The following is a 25,670-nucleotide window of genomic DNA, read 5'->3' on the forward strand; positions in this document are numbered from 1 at the left end:
GTTTCGAAGCTGGATAAACTGGGCTACTGGGGATCCTTACGCAACCGATATACTGATTGTGATGCTAGCCTGCACACGGAGCAAGGATACTACTTTTTATTTAATGGCACAGCGACCAATGTTTTGTCACCCCCATTTCCCCGCCAAATTGCTATTGGGACTCTAGTCCCTACCACAGTCCCCTGCCCTTCGGCGTGGAAGCTGCATAATCAGTTAGCACGCCGGGCAGTCTCGGCTGAAATTTGCGAGAACTGGAAAAAACCTCAGGTTCTCGCACCCAACCGGGGCCACTCAGCCGAGTGGGGGATTCTGAGCGTCTTGACACTGGGAGGTGTGTGGGGTTCCTTGGCTGTCAGCAATAGGAATTATTTTATTTGTGGCCTTACCATCTTGGGAAATGAAACCTTGGGAGCCCTCGGGGCAATAACCAAGGAATTGTCTCAGCTACGGTTGTTTGCAATGCAGAACTGGTATGCTCTTGACTATCTTCTGGCCCGTGAGGGTGGGGTATGCGCCATAGTGCAGGGCAAGTGTATCATGGGAGTTCAGGACTTGACCGCTAACATCACTAAATTTATGGATCACATACGGGCTCACCTGGACGGGATGCAGGATCCTGGCTCTTGGGGTAACTGGGGATTTGGAGGTTGGAAGGACTGGTTGATAAATATGGCCGTGTATTTAGTGGTGGCTATCGGCTGCATCTTTGTGGGCCTAGCCATCCTTAAATGTGTGATGGGTAGAACGTGGGGTGCACTGGAACAGATCAACGCCCCTAAAATCTTAGCTGTTAAAATCCATGAGGGTGCAGCAGATGATGGGGGGCTAAGCCAGGAATTGGAAATGCAGCGACGGATCATTTTAGATGAGGAACCGTTGCTATGGATTGGATAGTTCGGTTATCATGGAATGATAATAGGAGGGAATGACGAATGTGATATAAAATAGTTACTTTAGAGATATTAGTTAATGTAATGTAGAGATAGGCCAGTCTAATTCTGGTGAGTTCACAGACAAAGGATTTCAGACCGCATGGCAAAGCAAGGAAGAGGTGTGTCCACCAAAGAAGGAGAAAAGGATGCTGGGTAATAGGGGCCAGAGGAAGGGATTGGAAGTGAGCCAATCAGAATATATCAACAGGTCAGGAGGGGTATAGGATGACCTATGGGAATCGTGTATGTGAAACTTGATGCCATTTGAATGTATCAGTAGAGACTCCTTTGTTCTACAGACTCACTTGATTCCAGAAGTGTACGAAGCAGGATGTGCTTTGTGCTACTGAGAATTGAGTAACGCAGGGGAGCAGAGCAGAGAAATAGAGGACTTACCGTTGAGGAAGGTAACAAGGGACTTTCGGTACTTGGGGATCCAGATAGCCAAGAATTGGGGTACATTGCATAGGCTAAATTTAACGCGGTTGGTGGAACAGATGGAGGAGGACTTTAAGAGATGGGACATGGTGTCCCTGTCACTGGCAGGGAGGGTGCAGGCGGTTAAAATGGTGGTCCTCCCGAGATTCCTTTTTGTGTTTCAGTGCCTCCCGGTGGTGATCACGAAGGCTTTTTTCAAAAGAATTGAGAAGAATATCATGAGTTTTGTGTGGGCTGGGAAGACCCCGAGAGTGAGGAGGGGATTTTTGCAGCGTAGTAGGGATAGGGGGGGGCTGGCACTACCGAGCCTAAGTGAGTACTACTGGGCCGCCAATATCTCAATGGTGTGTAAGTGGATGGGAGAAGAGGAGGGAGCGGCGTGGAAGATGTTGGAGAGGGCGTCCTGTAGGGGGACTAGCCTACAAGCTATGGTGACAGCGCCGTTGCCGTTCTCACCGAAGAAATACACCACAAGCCCGGTGGTGGTGGCTACTCTGAAAATTTGGGGGCAGTGGAGACGGCATAGGGGAAAGACGGGAGCCTCGGTGCGGTCCCCGATAAGAAATAACCATAGGTTTGTTCCGGGGAGAATGGATGGGTGATTTGGAACATGGCAAAGAGCAGGGGTAACACAATTGAGAGATCTGTTCGTAGATGGGACGTTTGCAAGTCTGGGAGCGCTGACCGAAAAATATGGGTTGCCCCAAGGGAATGCATTTCGGTATATGCAACTGAGGGCTTTTGCGAGGCAACAGGTGAGGGAATTCCCGCAGCTCCCGACGCAGGAGGTGCAGGACAGAGTGATCTCAAAGACATGGGTGGGGGACAGTAAGGTATCAGACATATATAGGGAAATGAGGGACGAGGGGGAGATTATGGTAGATGAGCTGAAAGGGAAATGGGGGAGGAGATTGAGGAGGGGCTGTGGGCTGATGCCCTAAGTAGGGTAAACTCATCGTCCTCGTGTGCCAGGCTAAGCCTGATACAATTTATGGTGTTACACAGGGCGCATATGACTGGAGCGCGGCTCAGTAAATTTTTTGGAGTAGAGGATAGGTGTGCGAGATGCTCGAGAAGCCCAGCGAATCACACCCACATGTTCTGGTCATGTCCGGCACTACAGGGGTTTTGGATGGGGGTGACAAAGGTGCTTTCGAAGGTGGTGGGGGTCCAGGTCGAACCAAGCTGGGGGTTGGCTATATTCGGGTTTGCAGAGGGGCCGGGAGTGCAGGAGGTGAAAGAGGCTGATGTTTTGGCCTTTGCGTCCCTAGTAGCCCGGCGCAGGATATTGTTAATGTGGAAGGATGCCAAGCCCCCGGGTGTGGAGACCTGGATAAATGACATGGCAGGGTTTATAAAGTTGGAACGGATTAAGTTCGTCCTAAGGGGATTGGCTCAAGGGTTCACCAGGCGGTGGCAACCGTTCGTCGAATACCTCACAGAAAGATAGAGGGAATGGAAAAGAAGACAGCAGCAGCAACCCGGGGGGGGGGGGGGGGGGGGGGGGGGAATTAGAAGGACTCTCAGGGATGTTACTGTATATGTATAATATGTATAGGTAGTTGTTATAGGTAATTGTATATTGGATTGTTGGATTGTATTATTGGAGAGTATTTATTTTGGACAAGGCAGTTGCCATTTAGTTTTGTTTTTGATTTTGTTTATATATTTATTTCTTTGTTTAAAACTGGCCATTGTTATTTATATTGTTATATTGCTGTGTAAAGGATACACAATGTACTGTCATGTTTGGCCAAAAAATCTTGAATAAAATATATATTTTTTTTAAAAAGAGAATTGAGTAAAGCTTGCAAGCTAAATAAAATAACTAATGCTGTACCTGCAAATCCATCTCGACTTTTATTGAGGCCAGACTGACGGGTAAAGAAACTTGGGATTTGACACCTTGATGTGTGACCCACAGTCTTGCCGGCTGCAGCATTCCAAATTTAACCTTCCTTTTGTGCAGCACCGCCTTGGCCCGATTAAAGCTTGCCCTCCTTCTCGCCACCTCCGCACTCCAATCTTGATATACGCGGATCACCGCGTTCTCCCACCTACTGCTCCGGGCTTTCTTTGCCCATCTGAGGACCACCTCTCTGTCCTTATATCGGAGAAATCTCACCACTATGGCTCGAGGAATTTCTCCAGCCCTCGGTCTTCGCGCCATAACTCGTTAAGCTCCCTCCACCTCCAACGGGCCCGTCGGGGCCTCCAATCCCATTAACGAGTGAAGCATCGTGCTCACATATGCCCCGACATCCGCCCCTTCTGCACCTTCGGGAAGACCAAGAATCCTTAAATTCTTCCTCCTCGCATTATTCTCCAGCACCTCCAGCCTTTCCGCACACCTTTTGTGTTGTGCCTCGTGCATCTCTGTCTTCACCACCAGGCCCTGTATTTCGTCCTCATTCTCAGCAGCCTTTTCCTTCACGACCCGAAGCTCCTGCTCCTGGGTCTTTTGCTCCTCCTTTAGCCCTTCAATCGCCTGTAATATCGGGGCCAACAGCTCCTTCTTCATCTCCTTTTTAAGTTCTTCCACGCAGCGCCGCAGGAACTCTTGTTGGTCAGGGCCCCATATTAAACTGCCACCTTCCGACGCCATCTTGCTTTGTGCTTGCTTTCCTTGCCGCTGCTCTAGAGGATCCACCGCAATCCGGCCACTTTCCTCTCCTTTTTCCATCCGTGTCCAGGGGGGATTCCCTTCTGGTTTACCGCACAGTGTTTTTAGCCGTTAAAATTGCCGTTGGGGCTCCTATCAAGTGCCCAAAAGTCCGTTCCACCGGGAGCTGCCGAAACGTGCGACTTAGCTGGTTATCGCCCACCCGGAAGTCGCATACTAGCACTTCTGAGACCCACCTGCAACTAATCAGCATTCCGGCATCCTGCAGTATGGAGAACATCAACCCGCCGCCGCCGCTCCGCATCGCTGGCACCTCAGCGTACAGTGACAACCAGCAACGATACCCTGGCAAGATGTTCAAGATCCGGGTTCTGCAGCAGCTCCAGTGCCACGGCGATCTCCGCGAAAACTGGCGGGCATTCCGGGAAAAGTTTGAAATCTTCCTGCTAGAAGACCTGGCTGATCCTGAAAAATCAGAGCTTCTCCTCACCATCGCTGGTGCCAGAGCATAAGAAATCTTTTTTAAATTCAAGTTCTCCAAGGGGCAAAACAGGAGCGACTTCCAGGAAGTCCTGGACAAATTCGGCAAATACTGTGAGGAAAACACACTCCAACCAGCAAGAAAAGGTAAGAGAAGCGCCAGTACTCACCTTGAGGCCGAAATCCCGAAGCACAGAACGATTTTGGTCGGCGGCCATCTTTCTAAAGGGACTGCACTTGCGCAGTTGCGCGACACCGTGCATGCGCAATCACGAAAACGGCTATCAGTAAAGGAACCGCGATCTGCGCATGGGCAAACACCTCCTACGTGCTACGTCACGCGCGTCATGATGTCAGAGGCCCCGGACCACGCCCATTTAAAGGGGAAACGTCCCAAATCAAAGAAAAAATCTTTTAAAGCTGTAAAACAACCTTCTTTCACCTGGAATGACAGCACAATGCCTCAAATTGAACCAGGAAATGAAATAAACCTCCGAAGAACCCTACAACAAGCAGTTACCTACGCCCAAACCGAGTCCGATTCCGACTTCCCGCAGACCAGTCTTTTCGAGTCGCTGTTATAACAAAGAACAGGCTGTCCCCGAATCAAAACCACCAGCCGCTGTCAGTGCACAGCATTGATTCAGACGACGAGTGGTGTGCCACCCTGACGGTCAACCGATCCCAGATACGATTCCGCCTGGACACTGGTGCTTCCGCTAATCTATTCTTCCGTTGACCTGCCAACTAGTGGACTACAATGGCAACGTCATTCCTGCTACCGGTTCATGCCAACTCGAAGTGACGCACAACTAGCGGAAAGCCATCCTTCCCTTCGAGATCATGGGCCCCTCGAAGGACTCTGTGCTAGGCGCACAGGCGTGCAAACTCCGAAACCTCGTTCAACGAGTACACTCTCTCTCTCCAGAGGACACGTCTGCCTTCCAGGATGCAGACTTCAGGGTGCAACTCAATGCCATCATCGACCAGCACCGCGACGTTTTCGAAGGCATGGGCATGCTTCCATACACTTACAAAATCCTGCTCAAACAAGACACCACGCCTGTGGTTCATGCATCTCGCAGAGTCCCAGCACCCCTCAAGGACGGCCTCAAGCAGCAGCTGCAGGACCTCCAGGACCAAGGAGTGCTCTCCAGAGTGACGGAACCAACCGACTAGGTCAGTTCCATGGTGTGCGTAAAGAAGCACCGGATCTGCATTGACCCAAAGGATCTGAATCGCAACATAATGAGGGAGCATTACCCTATCCCCAAGCGCGAGGACATCACGTGCGAGATGGTTTGGGCCAATGTCTTCACCAAACTTGACGCCTCGAAAGGATTCTGGCAAATTCAACTAGACAGGTCCAGCAGAAAGCTGTGTACCTTTAATACCCCGTTTGGCAGATACTGCTACAACAGGATGCCGTTTGGGATTATATCGGCATCAGAAGTATTCCACCGAATCTTGGAGCAAATGATGGAGGGCATTGAGAGTGTGCGCGTCTATGTTGACAACATCATCATTTGGTCCACCACCCCGCAGGAGCATATCAGTCGCCTCCAGCGCGTTTTCAAACGAATACGGGACCAAGGCCTTCGCCTCAACAGAGCCAAATGTTCCTTCGACCAGACGGAACTCAAGTTCCTAGGGGACCACATCTCCCGGTTGGGTGTGCGGCCGGATGCGGACAAGGTGGTAGCCATCATGGCCATGCAGAAGCCAGCGGATAAGAAGGCGGTCCTCCGATTTTTGGGCATGGTCAACTTCCTGGGAAAGTTTATCCCCAACCTCGCCTCCCATACCACAGCTCTCCAGAACCTGATCAGGAAGACGACAGATTTCCAATGGCTTCCTGCCCCTGAGCGTGAATGGGAGGAGCTTAAGACCAAGCTTACCACGGCCCCCGTATAGGCATTTTTTGATCGCACGAAGGAAACAAAAATTTCAACAGATGCCAGCCAATCCGGCATTGGGGCGGTGCTCCTGCAACGCGATGAGGTCTCATCATGGGCCTCCGTTGCATATGCGTCACGTGCCATGACACCCATGGAATAGCGCTACGCGCAGATCGAAAAGGAGTGCCTGGGCCTGTTGACTGGGGTCGACAAATTTCATGATTACGTGTACGGCCTCCCCCAATTCACTGTCGAGACTGACCATCACCCGCTGGTCAACATTATACAAAAAGACCTGAATGATATGATCCCTCGCCTCCAGCGCATTCTGCTCAACTCCGGCGGTATGATTTCCAGCTCCTATACACCCCGGGCAAGGACCTGATCATAACCGACGCTCTGTCCAGGGCAGTCAACATCTCGTGTGACCCAGAGGGGTTCGTCTGCCAGGTTGACGCCCATGTGGCCTTCACAGCCTCCAATCTGCCGACCACGGATGAACGCCTTATCCACATTCGCCGCGAGACTGCGGCTGACCCCCTACTACAGCGTGTCATGCGCCACATGACGGACGGGTGGCTCAAGGGCCAATGCCCGCAGTTCTACAATATCAGAGACGATCTGGCAGTAGTCGATGGTGTCCTCCTGAAGCTGGACCGCATCGTGATCCCGCACAGCACGCGCCAGCTCGTTTTGGAACAGCTAGACGAGGGCCATCTTGGCGTGAAGAAGTGCCGACGGAGGGCCCGAGAGGCTGTGTACTGGCCCGGCATCAATGAGGACATCGCCAACACAGTGCTCAACTGCCCCACCTGTCAGCGGTTCCAGCCGGCCCAACCACGTGAGACCCTACAGCCCCATGAGTTGGTCACGTCCCCTTGGTCTAAGGTAGGTGTTGACCTGTTCCATGCGCTCGGCAGGGACCATGTTCTGATTGTAGACTATTTTTCGAACTACCCGGAGGTCGTACGCCTGCACGACATCACATCATCGGCGGTCATCCGTGCCTGCAAGGAGGCCTTTGCTCGTCATGGCATCCCACTCACGGTGATGTCGGACAATGGCCCCTGCTTCGTGAGCCAGGAATGGCCCAACTTTGCCAGCAGGTACAGCTTTGTGCATGTGACATCCAGTCCCCTGCACCCCCAATCCAATGGCAAAGCGGAAAAGGGCGTCCACATCGTCAAACGGCTCCTCTGCAAGGCTGCCGATGCAGGATCCGACTTCGACCTCGTCTTGCTGGCTTATCGTTCGGCCCCACTCTCCATGGGCCTGTTGCCAGCCCAGCTGCTCATGGGTCGCACCCTCAGGACCACGGTGCGGTCCATTCACGTCCCAGATCTCGACCATGTTCCAGTCCTTCAGCGGATGCAACAGTCTCGTGCACAACACAAGGCGACGCATGACGCTCGGGCGACTGATCTCCCTGCTCTGGTGCCAGATGACAATGTCCGCATCCATCTTCCGGAGGGTGGCTGGTCTGCAACTGCTGTGGTTCTTCGGCAGGTGTCTCCCCGCTCGTTCCTGGTTCGTCTGCCAGATGGTTCCATTCGCTGCCGCGATCAGCATGCCCTTCGTCTCGTTCCGCGCTCGCTACGTGATCCTCCACCGGTGCCACGTCCTCCTGTTGTCGCCAACCTGGACTATGTGGAGATTCCGAATACTCTGCATCCTCCACACTCTGCCGTGGCCCAGCCCGTTCCTCAGCCAGTGGCTCGTGACCCACCCTTGAGGCGGTCAACCAGAATTTGTTGCCCACCTCAGAGACTTGATTTATGAGTTTTACAATGTTGGACTCTTTGATCTGTTCTGTTGTCTTGTTTCGTCGTTCCAGTAGTTTGTATATAATGTTCATTTTGTTGTTGGTGTGACACCCTATTTCTCAGCACCAGGCACCTTCCCCTGTAAATAGATTAGCCTCATGTACATGGTCATGTAAATAACACGCACACACATAGTCAGGTACATTCACTACACAATATTTATTGTCACGCAGGCACATATTCTTTATATAAATGGGGGGATGTCATAATGTACACCAGTACATCATGGTGCAGACACACACACACACACTGATGGACCTGCAGTGGGACCAATCAGCATACACAACACCGCAGCCAATCACCAGTGAGAGCACACGCACTATAAAGACAGGGGACAGGAGACTTCCCACTCATTCTAGTAGCAGCCAGCTCACAGCCTGCAACACAGCTCACAGAGCTCACAGCCTGCAACACAGACATTCACCATGTGCTGAGTGCATCACCTGGTTCGGACTAGGCACGGGTCAACAGTTAAAGCTGGTATTGCATTTACCCACAGTTCAAGTATGTTAATATAGTTAACCTTATAATAAAATAGAGCTGCACCACTTCAAGTGTTGGTGACCTGTTTGTGATCCAGAACACCCAACACATCAGAAATGGCTGAGGAACTGAACAGGTTTTTTGGGTCGGTCTTCATAGTGGAAGACACAAATAACATGCCAGTGACTGATAGAAATGAGGCTATGACAGGTGAGGACCTTGAGAGGATTGTTATCACTAAGGAGGTAGTAATGGGCAAGCTAATGGGGCTAAAGGTAGACAAGTCTCCTGGCCCTGATGGAATGCATCCCAGAGTGCTAAAAGAGATGGCTAGGGAAATTGCAAGTGCACGAGTGATAATTTACCAAAATTCACTAGACTCTGGGGTGGTCCTGGCGGATTGGAAATTAGCAAACGTGACACCACTGTTTAAAAAAGGAGGTAGGCAGAAAGCGGGTAATTTTAGGCCAGTGAGCTTAACTTCGGTCGTAGGGAAGATGCTGGAATCTATCATCAAGGAAGAAATAGCGAGGCATCTGGATAGAAATTGTCCCATTGGGCCGACGCAGCATGGGTTCATAAAGGGCAGGTCGTGCCTAACTAATTTAGTGGAATTTTTTGAGGACATTACCAGTGCGGTAGATAACGGGGAGCCAATGGATGTGGTATATCTGGATTTCCAGAAAGCCTTTGACAAGGTGCCACACAAAAGGTTGTTGCATAAGATAAAGATGCATGGTATTAAGGGTAAAGTAGTAGCATGGATAGAGGATTGGTTAATTAATAGAAAGCAAAGAGTGGGGATTAATGGGTGTTTCTCTGGTTGGCAATCAGTAGCTAGTGGTGTCCCTCAGGGATCAGTGTTGGGCCCACAATTGTTCACGATTTACATAGATGATTTAGAGTTGGGGGCCAAGGGCAATGTGTCCAGGTTTGCAGACGACACTAAGATGAGTGGTAAAGCAAAAAGTGCAGAGGATACCGGAAGTCTGCAGAGGGATTTGGATAGGCTAAGTGAATGGGCTAGGGTCTGGCAGATGGAATACAATGTTGACAAATGTGAGATCCATTTTGGTAGGAATAACAGCAAAAGGGATTATTATTTAAATGATAAAATATTAAAACATGCTGCTGTGCAGAGAGACCTGGGTGTGCTAGTGCATGAGTCGCAAAAAGTTGGTTTACAGGTGCAACAGGTGATTAGGAAGGCGAATGGAATTTTGTCCTTCATTGCTAGAGGGATGGAGTTTAAGACTAGGGAGGTTATGCTGCAATTGTATAAGGTGTTAGTGAGGCCACACCTGGAGTATTGTGTTCAGTTTTGGTCTCCTTACTTGAGAAAGGACGTGCTGGCACTGGAGGGTGCGCAGAGGAGATTCACTAGGTTAATCCCAGAGCGGAAGAGGTTGGATTACGAGGAGAGGGACTGTACTCTTTGGAATTTAGAAGGATGAGGGGGGATTTTACTGAAACATATAAAATTATGAAGGGAATAGATAGGATAGATGCGGGCAGGGTGTTTCCACTGGTGGGTGAAAGCTGAACTAGGGGGCATAGCCTCAAAATAAGGGGAAGTAGATTTAGGACTGAGTTTAAGAGGAACTTCTTCACCCAAAGGGTTGTGAATCTATGGAATTCCTTGCCCAGTGAAGCAGTAGAGGCTTCATCATTAAATGTTTTTCAGATAAAGATAGATAGTTTTTTGAAGAATAAAGGGATTAAGGGTTATGGTGTTCGGGCCGGAAAGTGGAGCTGAGTCCACAAAAGATCAGCCATGATCTCATTGAATGGTGGAGCAGGCTAGAGGGCCAGATGGCATACTCCAGCTCCTAGTTCTGATGTTCTTATGAGTGGCACACCTCCTGCTCGAAGGCATAGAACGGAGTTCTTTTTCCCCGAAAATGGGAGAAAGTTTGATGGGAAAGTGCAGTTAAAGATTGGAGGAGAAGTTCCCTCTGAGTGAGGCATGTCTGCTGGTTACCAGCCCGGCAGAAGAAGGTGAAAGACCTGGCCAAGGAGTTGGAAGAGATCTGTAGCGCAGCAGTTCTTGGAAAGATGGCGGAGGGGGAAGGGCCAGAGCAGGTTGGAAAGCCCCAGATGGAACAGTTGATGGCTTTCATCAAGGAAGAGTTCCATCAACAAAGAAAAAAGATGCAGGAGGACAGATCGAAGACCATCGATGGGGCTGTGGCACCCCTGAAGGGTTCCATGAAACCTCATCTGGAGCACTGTGTACAATATTGGTCTCTTTATTTGATAAAGATGCAAATGCGTTGGAAGCAGTTCAGAGAAGGTTTGTGGGACCAATACCTGGAATTGGCGGGATGTCTTATAAGGACAGGCAAGGCTCTTATCTGCTGGAGTTTAGTTGAGTAAGGAAAGATTTATTTGAAACACATAAGATTCTCGGGTAGCATGGTGGCACAGTGGTTAGCACTGCTGCCTCACGGCGCTGAGGTCCCAGATTCGATCCCGGCTCTGGGTCACTGTCCGTGTGGAGTTTGCACACTCTCCCCGTGTTTGCGTCAATTTTGCCCCCACAACCCAAAGATGTGCAGGATAGCTGGATTGGCCATGCTAAATTTCCACTTAATTGGGAAAAAAAGAAAGAAAGAAAAAAAAGAAACATCAGGGGCGTCATTCTCCGACCCCCTGCCGGGTCGGAGAATGGCCGTTGGCCGCCGTGAATCCCGCCACCGCCCCCGCCGACGTCTCCGGTACCGGAGATTGGGCGGGGGCGGGAATCGGGCCGCGCCGGTTGGCGGGACCCCCCGCTCAATTCTCCGGCCCGGATGGGCCGAAGTCCCGCCCAGAAATTGCCTGTCCCGCCGGCGTAAATCAAAGCTGGTATTTACCGGCGGGACCAGGCGGCGTGGGCGGGCTCCGGGGTCCTGGGGGGGGCGCGGGGCGATCTGACCCCAGGGGGTGCCCCCACGGTGGCCTGGCCCGCAATCGGGGCCCAACGATCCGCGGGCGGGCCTGTGCCGTGGGGGCACTCTTTCCCTTCCGCCTCCGCCACGGCCTCCACCATGGCGGAGGCAGAAGTGACTCTCCCCACTGCGCATGCGCGGGAAACTGTCGGCGGCTGCTGACGCTCCCGCGCATGCGCCGCATTTCTGCGCCAGCTGGCGGGGCAACAAACGCCATTTCCGCCAGCTGGCGGGGCAACAAACGCCATTTCCGCCAGCTGGTGGGGCGGAAATCCCTCCGGCGTCGGCCTAGCCCCTCAATGTTGGGGCTCGGCCCCCAAAGATGCGGAGCATTCCGCACCTTTGGGCCGGCGCGCTGCCCGTCTGATTGGCGCCTTTTTGGCGCCAGTCGGCGAACATCGCGCCGTTGGGGGAGAATTTCGCCCAAGATTCTGGGTGTTACTCTTTAAAAATAAGGGGTCGCCCATTTAAGGCACAGGTGAGGATTTCTTTTTCTTTTAGAGGGTTTTGAATCTTTGGAATTCTTTTTCTCAAGAGGCAGTGGAAAAGTGGAGTCTTTGAACATTTTTAAGGCAGAGGTAGATAGATTCTTGATAAGCAAAGGGGTGAAAGGTAATCAGGGCATGATAATGGAGTTAAGTTTAAAATCAGATCAGCCGTGTTCAAATGGTGGAGCAGGTTTGAGGGGTAAAAAGCCGTACTCCTGCTCCTAATTCATATGTTCATGCATCAGTTTTTGGACATAAACCCACATCCATAACATTTAAGTATATGTGCCATGAGTGATTTCGTTCAATTTGTACTTGGTTCAGACTTTACAGTGCACATCCCATTCTAATTCACATATATATCCAACCATGGCCGGAATGACATTTCAAATGTGGACAGGTTACAATCTTCATATAGAATCTGATATCTTAGTTCATCAGACCTCTCCATCTTCTTTATGTTGGCCCAACTATTCTTATATCTGTTCCTAGGTAGCAACATTCAATCTTGCTCACAACTGTTGCCAGGCTCTGATATCCTCTAGGGATGTCATCTGGATCACCAATCAAGGCAAGTCCGTTTCCATCTGCACCATGCACCAGCATTTTAACTTATGTTTTTTATTTAAAGTACCCAATTTTTTTTTTCCAATTAAGGGCAATTTGGCGTGGCCAATCCACCTACCCTACACATCTTGCCCCCCCCCCCCCCCCCCCCCCCCACACACACACACACACCCTATGTTATTTTAAACATAAAATTCCAGCTGGAACAGACAAGCGGATTCTCAAGATGTGCTACCAACAATTAGCATATCTGGAAGCTCATAAAATTACACTATCATTTGACTATTTTTCCAACTTGATTATTCCACTGTACTACAGAAAGAAGACAGTATTGATATTAAATCTAATCTGCATCATTTGCACCATCTTACATTTTGTCATATGAATTGCTTGGGTTGATGATAATCAAAACTTTTGATTTCTATATACATTAAAATCATTCAAAAACAACTTTATTGATTAGAAGTCTCATATACATAAACTTACCAAGTTCAGTTGATTCTCCAATGTCTGTATTTGTTTTTGCAAATGTCTCCGTCGTTGATGGACACTCCTCAATCCTCCAATTGACATCTTTTGCTTATTAATTTTATCTTCTTGGTCTCTTATCTGTACAACAAGGATATCTGGTGTGCAATTGCTTTTAAATATTTATGAGTGTTGTATGTATTCATGTTTTATGGCTGCACCATTTTTCTACAGAACAAGAATATTTCTAGCTAATACACGTATAAGAATGGCAGATCAAGCAATCCCTTTTACATTGTTCAATGTGAGAGACAGTACTCTGATAAGATCAGTGAATGAAATCCAACATACAAAATCTTTCAGTTCATTAAGATAACAATAGAGGTTTACAGCATGGAAACAGGCCCTTTGACCCAACTTGTCCATGCCACCCAGTTTTTACCACTAAGCTAGTCCCAATTGCTCGCATTTGGCCCATATCCCTCTATACTCAGCTTTCCCATGTAACTGTCTAAATACTTTTTAAAAGACAAAATTGTACCCGCCTCTAGTACTGCCTCTGGCAGCTCTTTCCAGACACTCACCACCCTCTGTGTGAAATATTTGCCCCTCTCGACCCTTTTGTATCTCTCCCCTTTCACCTTAAACCTATGCCCTCTAGTTTTAGACTCCCCTCCCTTTGGGAAAAGATGTTGACTATCTACCTTATCTATGCCCCTCATTTAGACCTCTATAAGATCACCCAAACCATCAAGTCCTGGTAGCTTCCTAGTTAATCGTTTCTGCACTCTTTCTAGGTTAATAATATCCTTTCTATAATAGGGTGACCAGAACTGTGCACAATATTCCAAGTGTGGCCTTACTAATGTCTTGTACAACTTCAGCAAGACGTCCCAACTCCTGTGTTCAATGTCCTGACCAATGAAACCAAGCATGCCAAATGCCTTGTTCACCAACCTGTCCATCTGTGACTCCACTTTCAAAAAGCTATGAACCGGTACTCCTAGGTCTCTTTGTTCTATAACTCTCCCCAACCCGTCCAGAACAGCACACAAGGGAATCACGGGCATCTGCTGTCCTGCATCTTGACTTTAGGGTCATAGAATCATAGAATCCCTGCAGTACAGAAGGTTGCCATTTGGCCATTGAGTCTGCAACAACCCTCCAAAAGAGCACCAACACCTCGGCCCACTCCCCCATCCTATTCCTGTAACTCCCATGACCCCAGCTAACACTTTGGACACTAATGGGCAATTTAGCATAGCCAATCCACGTAACCTGCGTATGTTTGGACTGTAGGAGGAAACCAGAGCGCCCGGAGGAAACCCACAGAGACTTGGGGAGAACGTGCAAACGCCATGCAGACAGTCACCCATGGCCGGAATCAAACGGGGTCCCTGGAACTGTGAGGCAGCAGTGTTAACTATTGTGCTGCCCGGACATATGCTGACAATCAGGATCGGGGAAAAAACCGAGGAACAAACTTTCTGCTCATCAGCTCATCAGCCCAGCCCCTACATTAAAAAAATTAAAGAGAAATCAACAAAAAGGCATTAATTGACAGACAGCCCAGCTCCACCCACATTCTGACATCACTGATAATACCCATTTCTTAAAGATACATTTCTTAAACACCCAGTTCTTAAAGGTACTCTCACATGACAGAGGCTTGGGAACAGGTTTCCTTAAAGAAAATACTTTTTATAACCTAATAATTTCATGATGGAAATATTATTCCTGCTGATACTGACTGCAACGGCTCCTGCAGTTAATAATAAATTCATCTCCAATAACCAACTTGCATTAAGTGAGTTGTTCAGGACTAGATTTGTCTGACCATTCTTTGCCAATCGTAATTGATCATAAGTTGTTTTGCACTAATAGACCACAAAATCTCCCTGTCCTACTTTTCCTCACTGTGGTAACATAACTGAGACAGAATCTGTAAACAAACATCATTTGAATCATTTTTAAATGTGAAAAGTCAGTAGTACACAACGAGTGGGTAGAGCTTGTCCCTGCCTTGCAGTAACAAATTGTCCTCCATTTATGAAGAAGATATTTGGGGAGATAAATTATTTTACATTTCAAGTGGGACCCTTTCTTAGAATCTTTACACGTGAAGAGTTGTCCTGTCTGAAATGCTCATCTCTTCTTTCTGTACTTCCAACATTTTGTTTCTGTTTCAGACTTCCAACATTTTTCATGCCCATCCTATCAATCCATGGCATTGTGCATCAATGCTCCAGTGCAGTATACAATATTTTTGTTTCACCCGTTAAATGGTTTATCTAATGCTTTGATTCAAATATTTGTGTAAACTTCAAAATACAATTTCATTAATGTGTAGGTAGCACATTCAAGTTTCCAGAAGCATACCTGAGCATCAAGCTTTGCAATCAGATTCTTTTCCTGCTCAGCAAGGCAGTCATACTCCTCTTTACTTTGCATCAAGATCTTTATCTGTGCTGAATCATTAGTATCCTTTTGTACATTCTGCGGAGTTGTGACAAGGGCGATGCTTGTTGCTAGATTTTCATGTTCGCGCTGCAATATATTTAGCTCCCGTCTGCAAAAAAGTAAAGTTCCAATGCCATTTTAGAACCATGAATCCCTTCTACTCAGGTCCCATGCAGTCCATGTACTCTTTGCATGGCTTTTCTAGACCTGCTGCACCATGTTATTTATAAATAACTTCTCTAGTTATAGTAAGAGCACACTTCATGTCCTTTTGGCTGAGAGAAAACTACTGTACAATTTTCACTCACAGGGTAGGCGGTGGAGAAGTGTGTTGATCATCTTGCTGACAAACATCTTTAAGACTTGAAGTTGTTAAATAACAAAATGCATCTAAAATGAAGTTTCAGCTTCAAAGCTGACCACACAATATAAAGATTAAAGCTAATTACTGCTGCAGCTGGAATCTGAAACAAAAACAGAAAATGCTGGACAATCGCCGCAGGTCTGACAGCATCTGTGGAGAGAGAATGGAGCTAATGTTTTGAGTCTGGATGACTCTTTGTCAAACCTTTCGGTCTACGAGGACCCCATGAATGGCCCAGCGAAGTTGGCATGTAAGCACACGCAGCGGCGCCCTGGGCATTCCTGGGGTGGAGCAAAGCCGACAGGAAACTTCTGATGTTCCTGGCATGCCAAGCACTGTTTTACCACTTTCTTGATGTCACCATTGAGTCCAGGCCACCATACATAGCTACTTATGAGCATCTTCGAGGTACCAGGGTGTCCACTATGTAGATCCAATAGGATCATGCGTCAACCTGGCCGTGGAACGACCACCCGAGCTCCCCACAGGAGGATACCATCCTCCATGCTCAGCTCTGTTTGCTTCGTGAGGTTGGGCTCTTGCTCCTCAGGATGGGGCCTCCTTGCGACCTGTCATTCAAGACGATGTGGCGCAGTTTCGTCCGCATTGTATCTCTCTGAGTCCATTTGCGGATCTGCACAGCTGTCACAGGCGGAATGTCCATAAAGTTCAGAGTCACCACGACTTTGTCCGTTACTTGTGGAGAAGGGGGACTCACAGGCAGTGGAGTTGACTGAGGGGGTCTGCGTTTGTTATCTGTACTCCCAGGTAATGCTCAAACGTATATTCATAAGCCGCTAATAGCAACACGCAGCATTGGATCCGGGCCGAGGTTAACGGAGGAATCCCCTTGTCCTCCTTGAAGAGGCCCAGAAAAGGCTTATGGTCAGTGAAAAGACAAAAATGGCGCCCATACACATACTAATGGAACTTATTCACCATGTATATCACGGCAAATCCTTCTTTCTCTATTTGGGCTTAGCAGCACTCTGCACCAGCCAATGTTCTGGACGCATATGCTATTCGACGTTCCGTGCCATCGTCCTGCTCCAATGCCATACAGGGAGGCGATCATGTGAGGAAAAGTGGCCTTGAAGGGTTGTAGTGTCAACAGTTGAGAGGACAATAACCGCCATTTTACCCTGGCAAATGCTTCCACTTGTGGCACTCCCCATGCCTTATACACATGGTAGCCCAGGTAAATAACAGCTGTCGCCTGGAACTCACACTTGCCTCTCTTCAGGTGGATGCCCACTTTGGAGAATCACTGAAGGACATCTTCCAGGTTGTCCAGGTGCTCCTTCGCGGTCGCTCGTGAAATGAGCACATCGTCCAGATATACCGCTCCGCTGGGCAGTCACTGGACGATCGTACATACGGATGAGACCCCCGAAGGGGACCAAATGTATTTGTACAAAACCCTGTGCGACTTGATGGTAACGTACTTCCACAATGCTGCATCCAGTTCCAGTTGGAGGAAAGCATGGCTTACATCAAACTTTGTGAACGAGTGAAACCTCCGGATATTTCCCAAGGACCTCGTACAGACTACCAGTGCCCATTCGGATGATTTTCTGCTAGTACAGTCAAATTGTAGACAACTAATCGCGGTGTCCTGGCCCTTGTACCACTATCAGCGGAAGCCGGACTGTCTGTTGTATGTGTGTGACCGGGGTCATGATGGTACCTATGATATTCAATAGCTCACTCCCTGGTGGCAGTTGCCAGCCGGGCCTTGGTATCTCACAAGGCCAAGGGCAGGATGCCCATGCAGAGCTGACGGAAGATTTGTTGACCGATGATGGAGACAGAAGCTCGAGAGTCAATCTCCATTATGGGGAGTGACGCTTAACTTGGAGCCAAGTCCGAATCGGGGCTACTTTAGGGGCTGTGATACAAGTTAGTTCCATCAGGTCGTCCTCCTCGGGTTAGGTAACATGCAAGGCCCTGGCTTGGGGCGGCCTTGTTGTCTGGCCAGGACGGCGCATTCTCTATCAATTCTGGGGCCTTGGGTGCCGTGTGTTCTGCGGCCCCAGATGCTTCAATGACATGCTCCAGGGAGGTGTCCATTAGTCAGTGGTGGCTTACGGCCATTGAGTCTGGATGCGATGTTGTGTACTTGGCCGTTGCTTTGGTGGTGATTGGGTCATGTGAACACTGACTTAAGAGGGCGCCGCAATTCTGTGCGGGGGCCGTCTAACACTATGGATGCTGTAATCAATGGAACTCTGGAGCTCTTGGATCCCCTTCTCAGCATTCTCGCATGATGGGGCCAGTTCAATGGCTCTTTTCAAGTCCAAGGTTGGCTCTGCCAAGAACATCCTCTGGGTTGCCACGTTGTTGACCCCTCACACCAAACAGTCCCTTAGCATCTCAGAGAGGCATGGACCAAATCCACAATGTTCTGCCAGCTTTCAGAGTTGCGTCAGGAATTCTGTCACTGTCTCTCCGGGACTCCATGCAGCCGTGTTAATCCGATACCTTTGCATTATCACCGACGATTTTGGGTCATAGTGATTCACCACGAACTCCACGAGTTCATCGAAGGATTTCGAGTCTGGGGCTGCCGGTATGTGAAGCTCTCGATTATGCAAGCGGTCATGGGGATTACTGTCGGTCCTCTTCACTGGATGCTGTTCGTCTGAAAGAAATACCGCATTCACTTGGTATATTGGGCCCAATCCTCTATGCCTTCGTCAGAGACCTCTAATTGTCCAAAAAGTGGCATTTTAGAAATTTCCTTGACCTCGTTCCTGCATGGGAATATTCCGGTGCAGCCAGCATGTCCAGAATTGCAGTCGTTGTTTTTACTTTGTCACCAGTAGAAAGATCCAGGAGGCCCGAGAAGATGAGTTAACTGGAGTTAGATTTAAGTTTAAGGAAATGGGCGCTACAGCAGAATACAACACAAAAGGTTCCGATCGGGCCAGCTTTTAAAGAGTAAGGTAACGGGCCCCAGCTGAGTGGGCCTCCGATCTGTGTATCCCAGTGGGTCTCGTAAGGGTTATGACAAGGTAATAAATTGGCAGGAAGAAATTATATGCTATAGTAACTCAATAATTGTCACAGGACTCCACATTTGATACATTTGAATAGCAGAAGGGCAGTGGTGAGAACTTCTAGCCTGGGCATCATCCAGATGAGTTAATTGAAAGTTGGGAAACCTGTCTTTGAATGATTGTATAAAAATAGAAGGCCCTGCACTCCTCAGGTCGATTGGCAATACCAATGAGTGTCACAATATGTGGATATTGTAACGCGCATAAAGGATTAATGTAACGTTACTACTCTAGTCACTAGATGGCGCTTTAGAGCAACCATATAAATATCATGGGCAGGATTCTCCGACCCTCCGGCCAGAATCACGGCTGGCGCAGGGACGGAGAATAGCCATTCACGCCGGAAATCTGGCGCAACGGCGCTTCCGCGATTGTCCGTGAACCCGGCAGTCGAGTGCGCGCAGTCACCGTGGCGCCAGTTGGGGGCCGCTGAAAGAGGCCCCACCGGTGATTCTCTGCGGGCGACCGGCTGAATCCCCGCCGAGTTCCGTCGAATCCCGCCAGCATGGTTCCAACCTAGTACCACCCGGCAGGAGCTCGGACCCGCGGCCGCGGTGGACATCCTGGTGGAGGAGTGGTGGGATCTGACTCCGGGGGGCCTCCACGGAGTCCAGGTCCGCGATCTGGGGATTCCGATTGGCAGGTGCCCGCGATCTGGAGGGGGCCTACCTCCTTCCGCGCGGGCCCGCTGTAGCTCTCCGCCATGTTGCTCAGCGCCAGCACGGAGACAGCAACCACACGCATGCGCCACCGCGGAGTTGGCAACAACGCACATGCGCTGGTGCAGAGATGGCCGTGGAGCGCATGCGCAGACCCACGCCGGCCGTGCAGGGCTGCCTTTCGGCACCAGAGCAGCGCAGCACTCTGGAGCCGTGCAGCCCCCTGAATTGCTGGGCCAGGAGGCCCGTTGACGCCGGCGTACACCACTCGGTTGTTTACGCCGGCGTCAACACTTGCCCGGGATTTCGGACAGGCCCCGGCCCATATGCCTCCTTGACTTCTGGGAGACAGGTGGAAATTGATGTAGATACATGGAGAGAGTGGAGGAAAGCAAGATAGAGTAGTTGTGAGATAGTTGATCCAACAGCCTAGTTAATAGATGTGTAGTGTAATCTTTACTTAACTAATTCCTTAGTAATATGTTCGAATCTAATTCAGTGTAGTGTGATAAATTAGTATGTTTATTAAATACAGTTTGCTGTTCTTTATTAGCACTACAACCTTCACCATCCTGAAAGAACTAAAACAAAGAACACAACAATGAGTATTTTAGCAATAGTGGACAGTTTGCGGTAATGTCTCTCCGACTCATTGTAGAAGTGGCAGTTAGTTTCCATAATGCATCCCAGTTTTGTAGGCATCATTTCCTAGCAGATGTAGAAGGTTGCAGAGTATTAGGACAGGAAGCAAGATACTAAATTAGCTTGTGAGACTGTATGTACTCGCCAGTTGCAGAAATAGAAAAGTGTCACAACTTTACACGTGTTTGGGATGTGAGAAAGGCAAATCTGAATTAGAAGCTTAGCATCAATGAATATTTATTTTCAAATATTCCAACCAGTGAGTTGTATCAGCACTTTATTTCAATTCTCTAAATACGTCTTGAAATTATTTAAGGGGCGGCACGGTGGCGCCTATGGATTTAAGATGAAGATGAGGATCCAGATCCTGGAATTTTTGAAAAGATTTGTTAACCTTGAGAGGTGGGGCGAATTAACTATTTCTTAAGACTGTTATGGGTTATTTTGTTTCGAATATTGTTGATTATCTCCGAATGGATTGTCTCAGCTGCTGTGGTGCAATTTGACTCAGCTGTCAAAATGTGAGCAGAGTTTTCAGAGCAGGTTGTTGGATGTCAATTGACCTGATTCTTCTTAAAAAGCTCTTAAAAACATTTTTTTTCAGCTTTGTAATTACAGGGAAATGTCTCAAGGAAAAGCTTCATAATTGCAATAATGTTGAGTTAACACAATGTTTTACAGGTATATGTGGTGTCATCTTGTTGCTTTCTGCACTTGATTTGCTGCCTACTGGGTGTATTGTTTTCTACATATTTTTAACTACCATCTCCATATCTGAATTTTAGAGAGCTGAAATTTTGGGTGTTGTAATAAAGTTCAGCTTGCCTTTTAGAAATGTATGTTAATTGGCTTGCATAAATCATGATTAGCAACTTCAGTCTGCATTACAAGGAGAGATGCGGTAATGTCTCTCCGACTCATTCAAAGCTCATCCACTTGCAGAGAGCTAAAATTGGGCTTATTAACTCAAGGGTTAGGATTTATTAGCCCTGAAGGACGCGGGCACAAAGGTTGAGCGGGCACTAAGAACAGCACCGTCTGCTGGCTGGTCTATTCCCTGGCTCCATCCCATCCCCGGGCCAATTATCCAGAAGCAAAATGGCTAGCTGTCCACAAGGCGGGGGGGGGGGGGGGGGGGGGGGGGGGGCTAATTCACAATGTTAATGGTAATTAAAGACCAATTCATTTTTTAAAAAATTTTTTATTAAAGTTTTCATAAAATATCAATAACAAAATGAAAAAGGAACCCAACAGGGTTAAGTACAAAACACAGTCTAGAAAAGCAACCCTCCATACCCCCCCTCCCCACTGTACATAAATAATAAATTAACATTAACACCCCGACTTAACACAACAGGTATATACACCCCCTCAGACCCTTCAGTGTAAATAACAAAAACAAAATAAAGGAACCCCCCCCCCCCCCCGAGTTGCTGCTGCCATTGACCAATGTCTACCATTCTGCCAGGAAGTCTAAGAACGGTTGCCACCGCCTAAAGAACCCTTGTACCGACTCTCTCAAGGCGAATTTCACCCTCTCCAATTTAATGAACCCCGCCATATCGCTGATCCAGGATTCCACGCTTGGGGGCCTCGCATCCTTCCACTGAAGAAGAATCCTTCACCGGGCTACCAGGGACGCAAAGGCCAGAATACCGGCCTCTTTCGCCTCCTGCACTCCCGGCTCCTCTGCCACCCCAAATATTGCGAGCCCCCAGCCCGGTTTGACCCTGGATCCGACCACCCTCGATACCGTCCTCGCTACGCCCTTCCAAAATTCCTCCAGCGCTGGGCATGCCCAGAACATATGGGTGTGATTTGCTGGGTTCCCTGAGCACCTAACATACGTGTCCTCGTCCCCAAAAAACCGGCTCATCCTTGTCCCGGTCATGTGTGCCCTGTGCAGCACCTTAAACTGCATGAAGCTGAGTCTCGCGCACGATGAGGAAGAGTTCACCCTCCCGAGGGCATCTGCCCACGTCCCTTCCTCAATCTCCTCTCCCAACTCCTCCTCCCACTTACCTTTCACCTCCACCACCGAGGCCTCCTCCTCCTCCTGCATCACCTGGTAAGTTTCCGAGATCTTCCCCACTCCCACCCACCCCCCCGAGAGCACCCTGTCCTGTACTGTGTGTGGCAGTAGCCACGGGAATTCCACTACCTGCCGTCTGGCAAACGCCCTTACCTGTAAGTTCCTGAAGGTGTTCCCCGCGGTGAGCCCGTACTTCTCCTCCAGCTCACCCAGGCTCGCGAACTTCCCGTCCACAAACTGGTCCCCCAACTTTCGTATCCCTGCCCTGTGCCACCCCGAAAACCCTTCACCTGTTCCCCCTAAGGCGAACCGGTGGTTCCCCCGTATTGGGGTCCACGCCGAGGCCCCAACTTCCCCCCCTATGCCACCTCCATTGCCCCCAAATTTTGAGCGCAGCCGCCACCACCGGGCTCGTGGTATACCTCCTTGGAGGGAGCGGCAGCGGCGCAGTTGCCAGCGCCCCCAGACTCGTACCCAAACAAGACGCCGTCTCCAGCCTCTTCCATGCAGCCCCCTCCCCCTCCATCACCCACTTGCGCAGCACCCTATCTCTACTCCGCTCCAGGAACACCCTTCTCACCCTCGGAATCCCTCGTGCCCACACAAACCACATTATACTCCTGTTAACCTGCCTAAAAAAAGCCTTCGGGATAAACACGGGGAGGCACTGGAACAGGAACAAAAACCTTGGGAGCACCGTCATTTTGATTGACTGCACCCTACCCGCCAAGGACAGCGGCAACGCGTCCCACCTCTTGAACTCCTCCTCCATTTGTTTCACCAGCCTTGTAAAATTAAGCCTATGCAGGGCCCCCCAGCTCCTGGCCACCTGGACCCCCAAATACCTGAAGTCCTCTCCGCCCTTTTTAGCGGGTGCTCGCCAATCCCCCTCTCCTGGTCCCCTGGGTGAACCACGAACAGCTCGCTCTTCCCCATGTTGAGCTTGTACTCCAAAAAGTCCCCGAATTCCCTAAGAATCCTCATTACCTCCGGCATTCCCCCCACCGGGTCCGCCACATACAGCAGCAGGTCTAAAGACCAATTCATAGAATACAATATTCATAGAACATTCTTGTCAGAGGCTTCCAGATTCCCACATGGTTGTGGGGACAGTGCAACCATATTGTGGTGAATGTATTATACCAATAATCCACCACTGTATCAGTACCATGCTTTGCCTTTATATTTGCATCTATGCTATGCTGTTGCCCTTGTGGGCTCCACCCATGGGCCATTGTATAGCATCATCTATAGGATACCATGTTGGGACATGTATGGGCTCCGTCCATGGCTCCTCCCCTTGAGGGGGGTATAAAGAGCAGTCGACCTGTAGGCGGCGCACGTATTGTAACAGTCACAGGCAGGCACTGTTCTAAGTTGATTAAAGTCACGGTTTACCTTTACTCTTGTCTCAAATGAATTGATGGTCGCATTAATTTAATCAACTTAAACGCAACTGTGGGATCAGCCCTCAAACCTGACTGACTGGAACTCGATCCGCAGGTCGCGGAGGCGAAATACATTTTTTCGCACTGGCTTCGATGCTTCAAGGCTTATCTCGCAGCCGCCTCCACGCCTTCCATCACTGACGAACAGAAGCTGAGCCTCCTCCACGCACGGGTGAGCCATCGGATCTCTGTTCGACTCGACGAAGCCTCCTCCTATACAGATGCCCTCGCGAAACTCAAACGCCTCTATGCGTGGCCCGTGAACGAGGTCTTCGCGCGACACATCCTCACCACTCGCCGCAAGCGTCCCGGGGAGTCGCTAGATGACTACCTATGCGACCTCAAAGCCCTCGCACGTAACTGCAATTACCAGGCCGTTACGGCCACTCAGCATATGGAACTCGCCATCCAAGACGTCTACGTGGCGGGAGTCCGGTCTAACTACGTGCGACAGTGCCTACTCGAAAAGGGGGCCCTGGACCTGAATGAGACGGTAAAGTTAGCCTCCTCTCTGGAAGTAGCGTTCCAGAGCCTTACCGCGTTCCCGGCTGACCACGCGACCCCCTCGTGGAACCCCCACCACAGACTACCCCAGGCCTGTGCAGCGCGGCCGCCTGCCCATCATGGGGGGCTACCCTGCTATTTCTGCGGCCAGTCCCAACACCCCCGGCAGCACTGCCTGGCCCGTAACGCGAACTGCAGCAGCTGCAGGGGAACAGAACATTTCGCCAAAGTCGGTCTGGCCAGGTCTAAGAACTCTAACTCACAGGCCCGATCCTCAGACTCACAGGCCCGCAGACCCCGCAGCGTGGCAGTGTGTCTGCCGACTCCCCCCCTCTCATCAGACTCGTGCTATCCGTGGGAGCAGCCATCTTCCCGTCCTCACAGCACGAGCGACTCACAGGGGCCGCTATCTTGGCAATCCTCCCTCACGTGGCCGGCCACGTGCGATCTATGGGGGCCGCCATCTTAGACGCCATCTACCTCGCCGCCCGCCACGCTCGACCAAATGGGGGCCGCCATCTTGGCCGTCATCTGCTACGCCGCTCGACGTGTACGATCAACATGGGCAGCCATCGCGGCGCCGCCCCAGCACCTCCGACCATGCCGACTACCCGCAACTCAGCGCGGTCACCCTGGACCAGTCGCGACCTAAGCACCTCCAGAGCTCCATGATAACCGTCCGGGTAAACGGGCACAAGACGCCTTGCCTCTTCGACTCCGGGAGCACAGAGAGCTTCATTCACCCGGATTTGGTAAGACGCTGCTCGCTCCCAATTTTCCTGGCGCACCAAACCGTCTCCCTCCCCTCTGGGTCGCACTCGGTGCAAATCCAAGGGTGCACTACCGCAACCCTAGCAATACAGGGCGCCGAGTACGTAAATTTTAAATTATATGTGCTCCCAGACCACTGCGCTCCTCTCCTATTGGGACTAGATTTCCAATGCAACCTCAGGAGCCTAACCCTGAAGTTCGGGGGGCCCCTGCCCCCACTCACCATATGCAGCCTCGCGACCCTAAAAGACGACCCTCCCTCACTCTTCGTGAACCTCACCGCCGACTGCAAACCAGTCGCCACCAGAAGCAGGTGGTATAGCATACCGGACAGGACTTTTATCAGGTCCGAGGTCCTGCGTCTCTTGTGGGAGGGAGTCATCGAGGCTAGCAATAGCCCCTGGAGAGCTCAGGTGTTGGTCGTCAAGACCGGGGGAAAGTTCCGGATGGTTATTGATTACAGCCAAACCATAAACCGGTACTCAATGCGTACCCCCTTCCCCGGATTGCAGACATGGTAAACCAGATCGCACACTACCGGGTGTTCTCCACGGTGGATCTGAAGTCTGCATACCACCAGCTCCCAATCCGCCCGGAGGAC

The 25,670-nt window shown here is 50.0% G+C and overlaps 1 protein-coding gene across 4 annotated transcripts in view; it reads right to left on the minus strand.

Annotated features, from left to right (window-relative positions):
• Positions 1-25,670, minus strand: part of LOC140407621 (coiled-coil domain-containing protein 63-like) — a 177,658-nt gene that overhangs the window by 69,795 nt on the left and 82,193 nt on the right. For all 4 annotated transcript variants that reach the window (XM_072495044.1, XM_072495039.1, XM_072494993.1 and 1 more), the window contains exons 3-4: positions 15,510-15,699; positions 13,149-13,271 (exon numbers count right to left, since the gene is read on the minus strand). In XM_072495044.1, the coding sequence (XP_072351145.1) occupies positions 13,149-13,271; positions 15,510-15,699 (313 nt within the window). The remainder of the gene's footprint in view (positions 1-13,148; positions 13,272-15,509; positions 15,700-25,670) is intronic.

Source organism: Scyliorhinus torazame, chromosome 1, assembly GCF_047496885.1.
Source record: "Scyliorhinus torazame isolate Kashiwa2021f chromosome 1, sScyTor2.1, whole genome shotgun sequence".
NCBI lineage: Eukaryota > Metazoa > Chordata > Chondrichthyes > Carcharhiniformes > Scyliorhinidae > Scyliorhinus > Scyliorhinus torazame.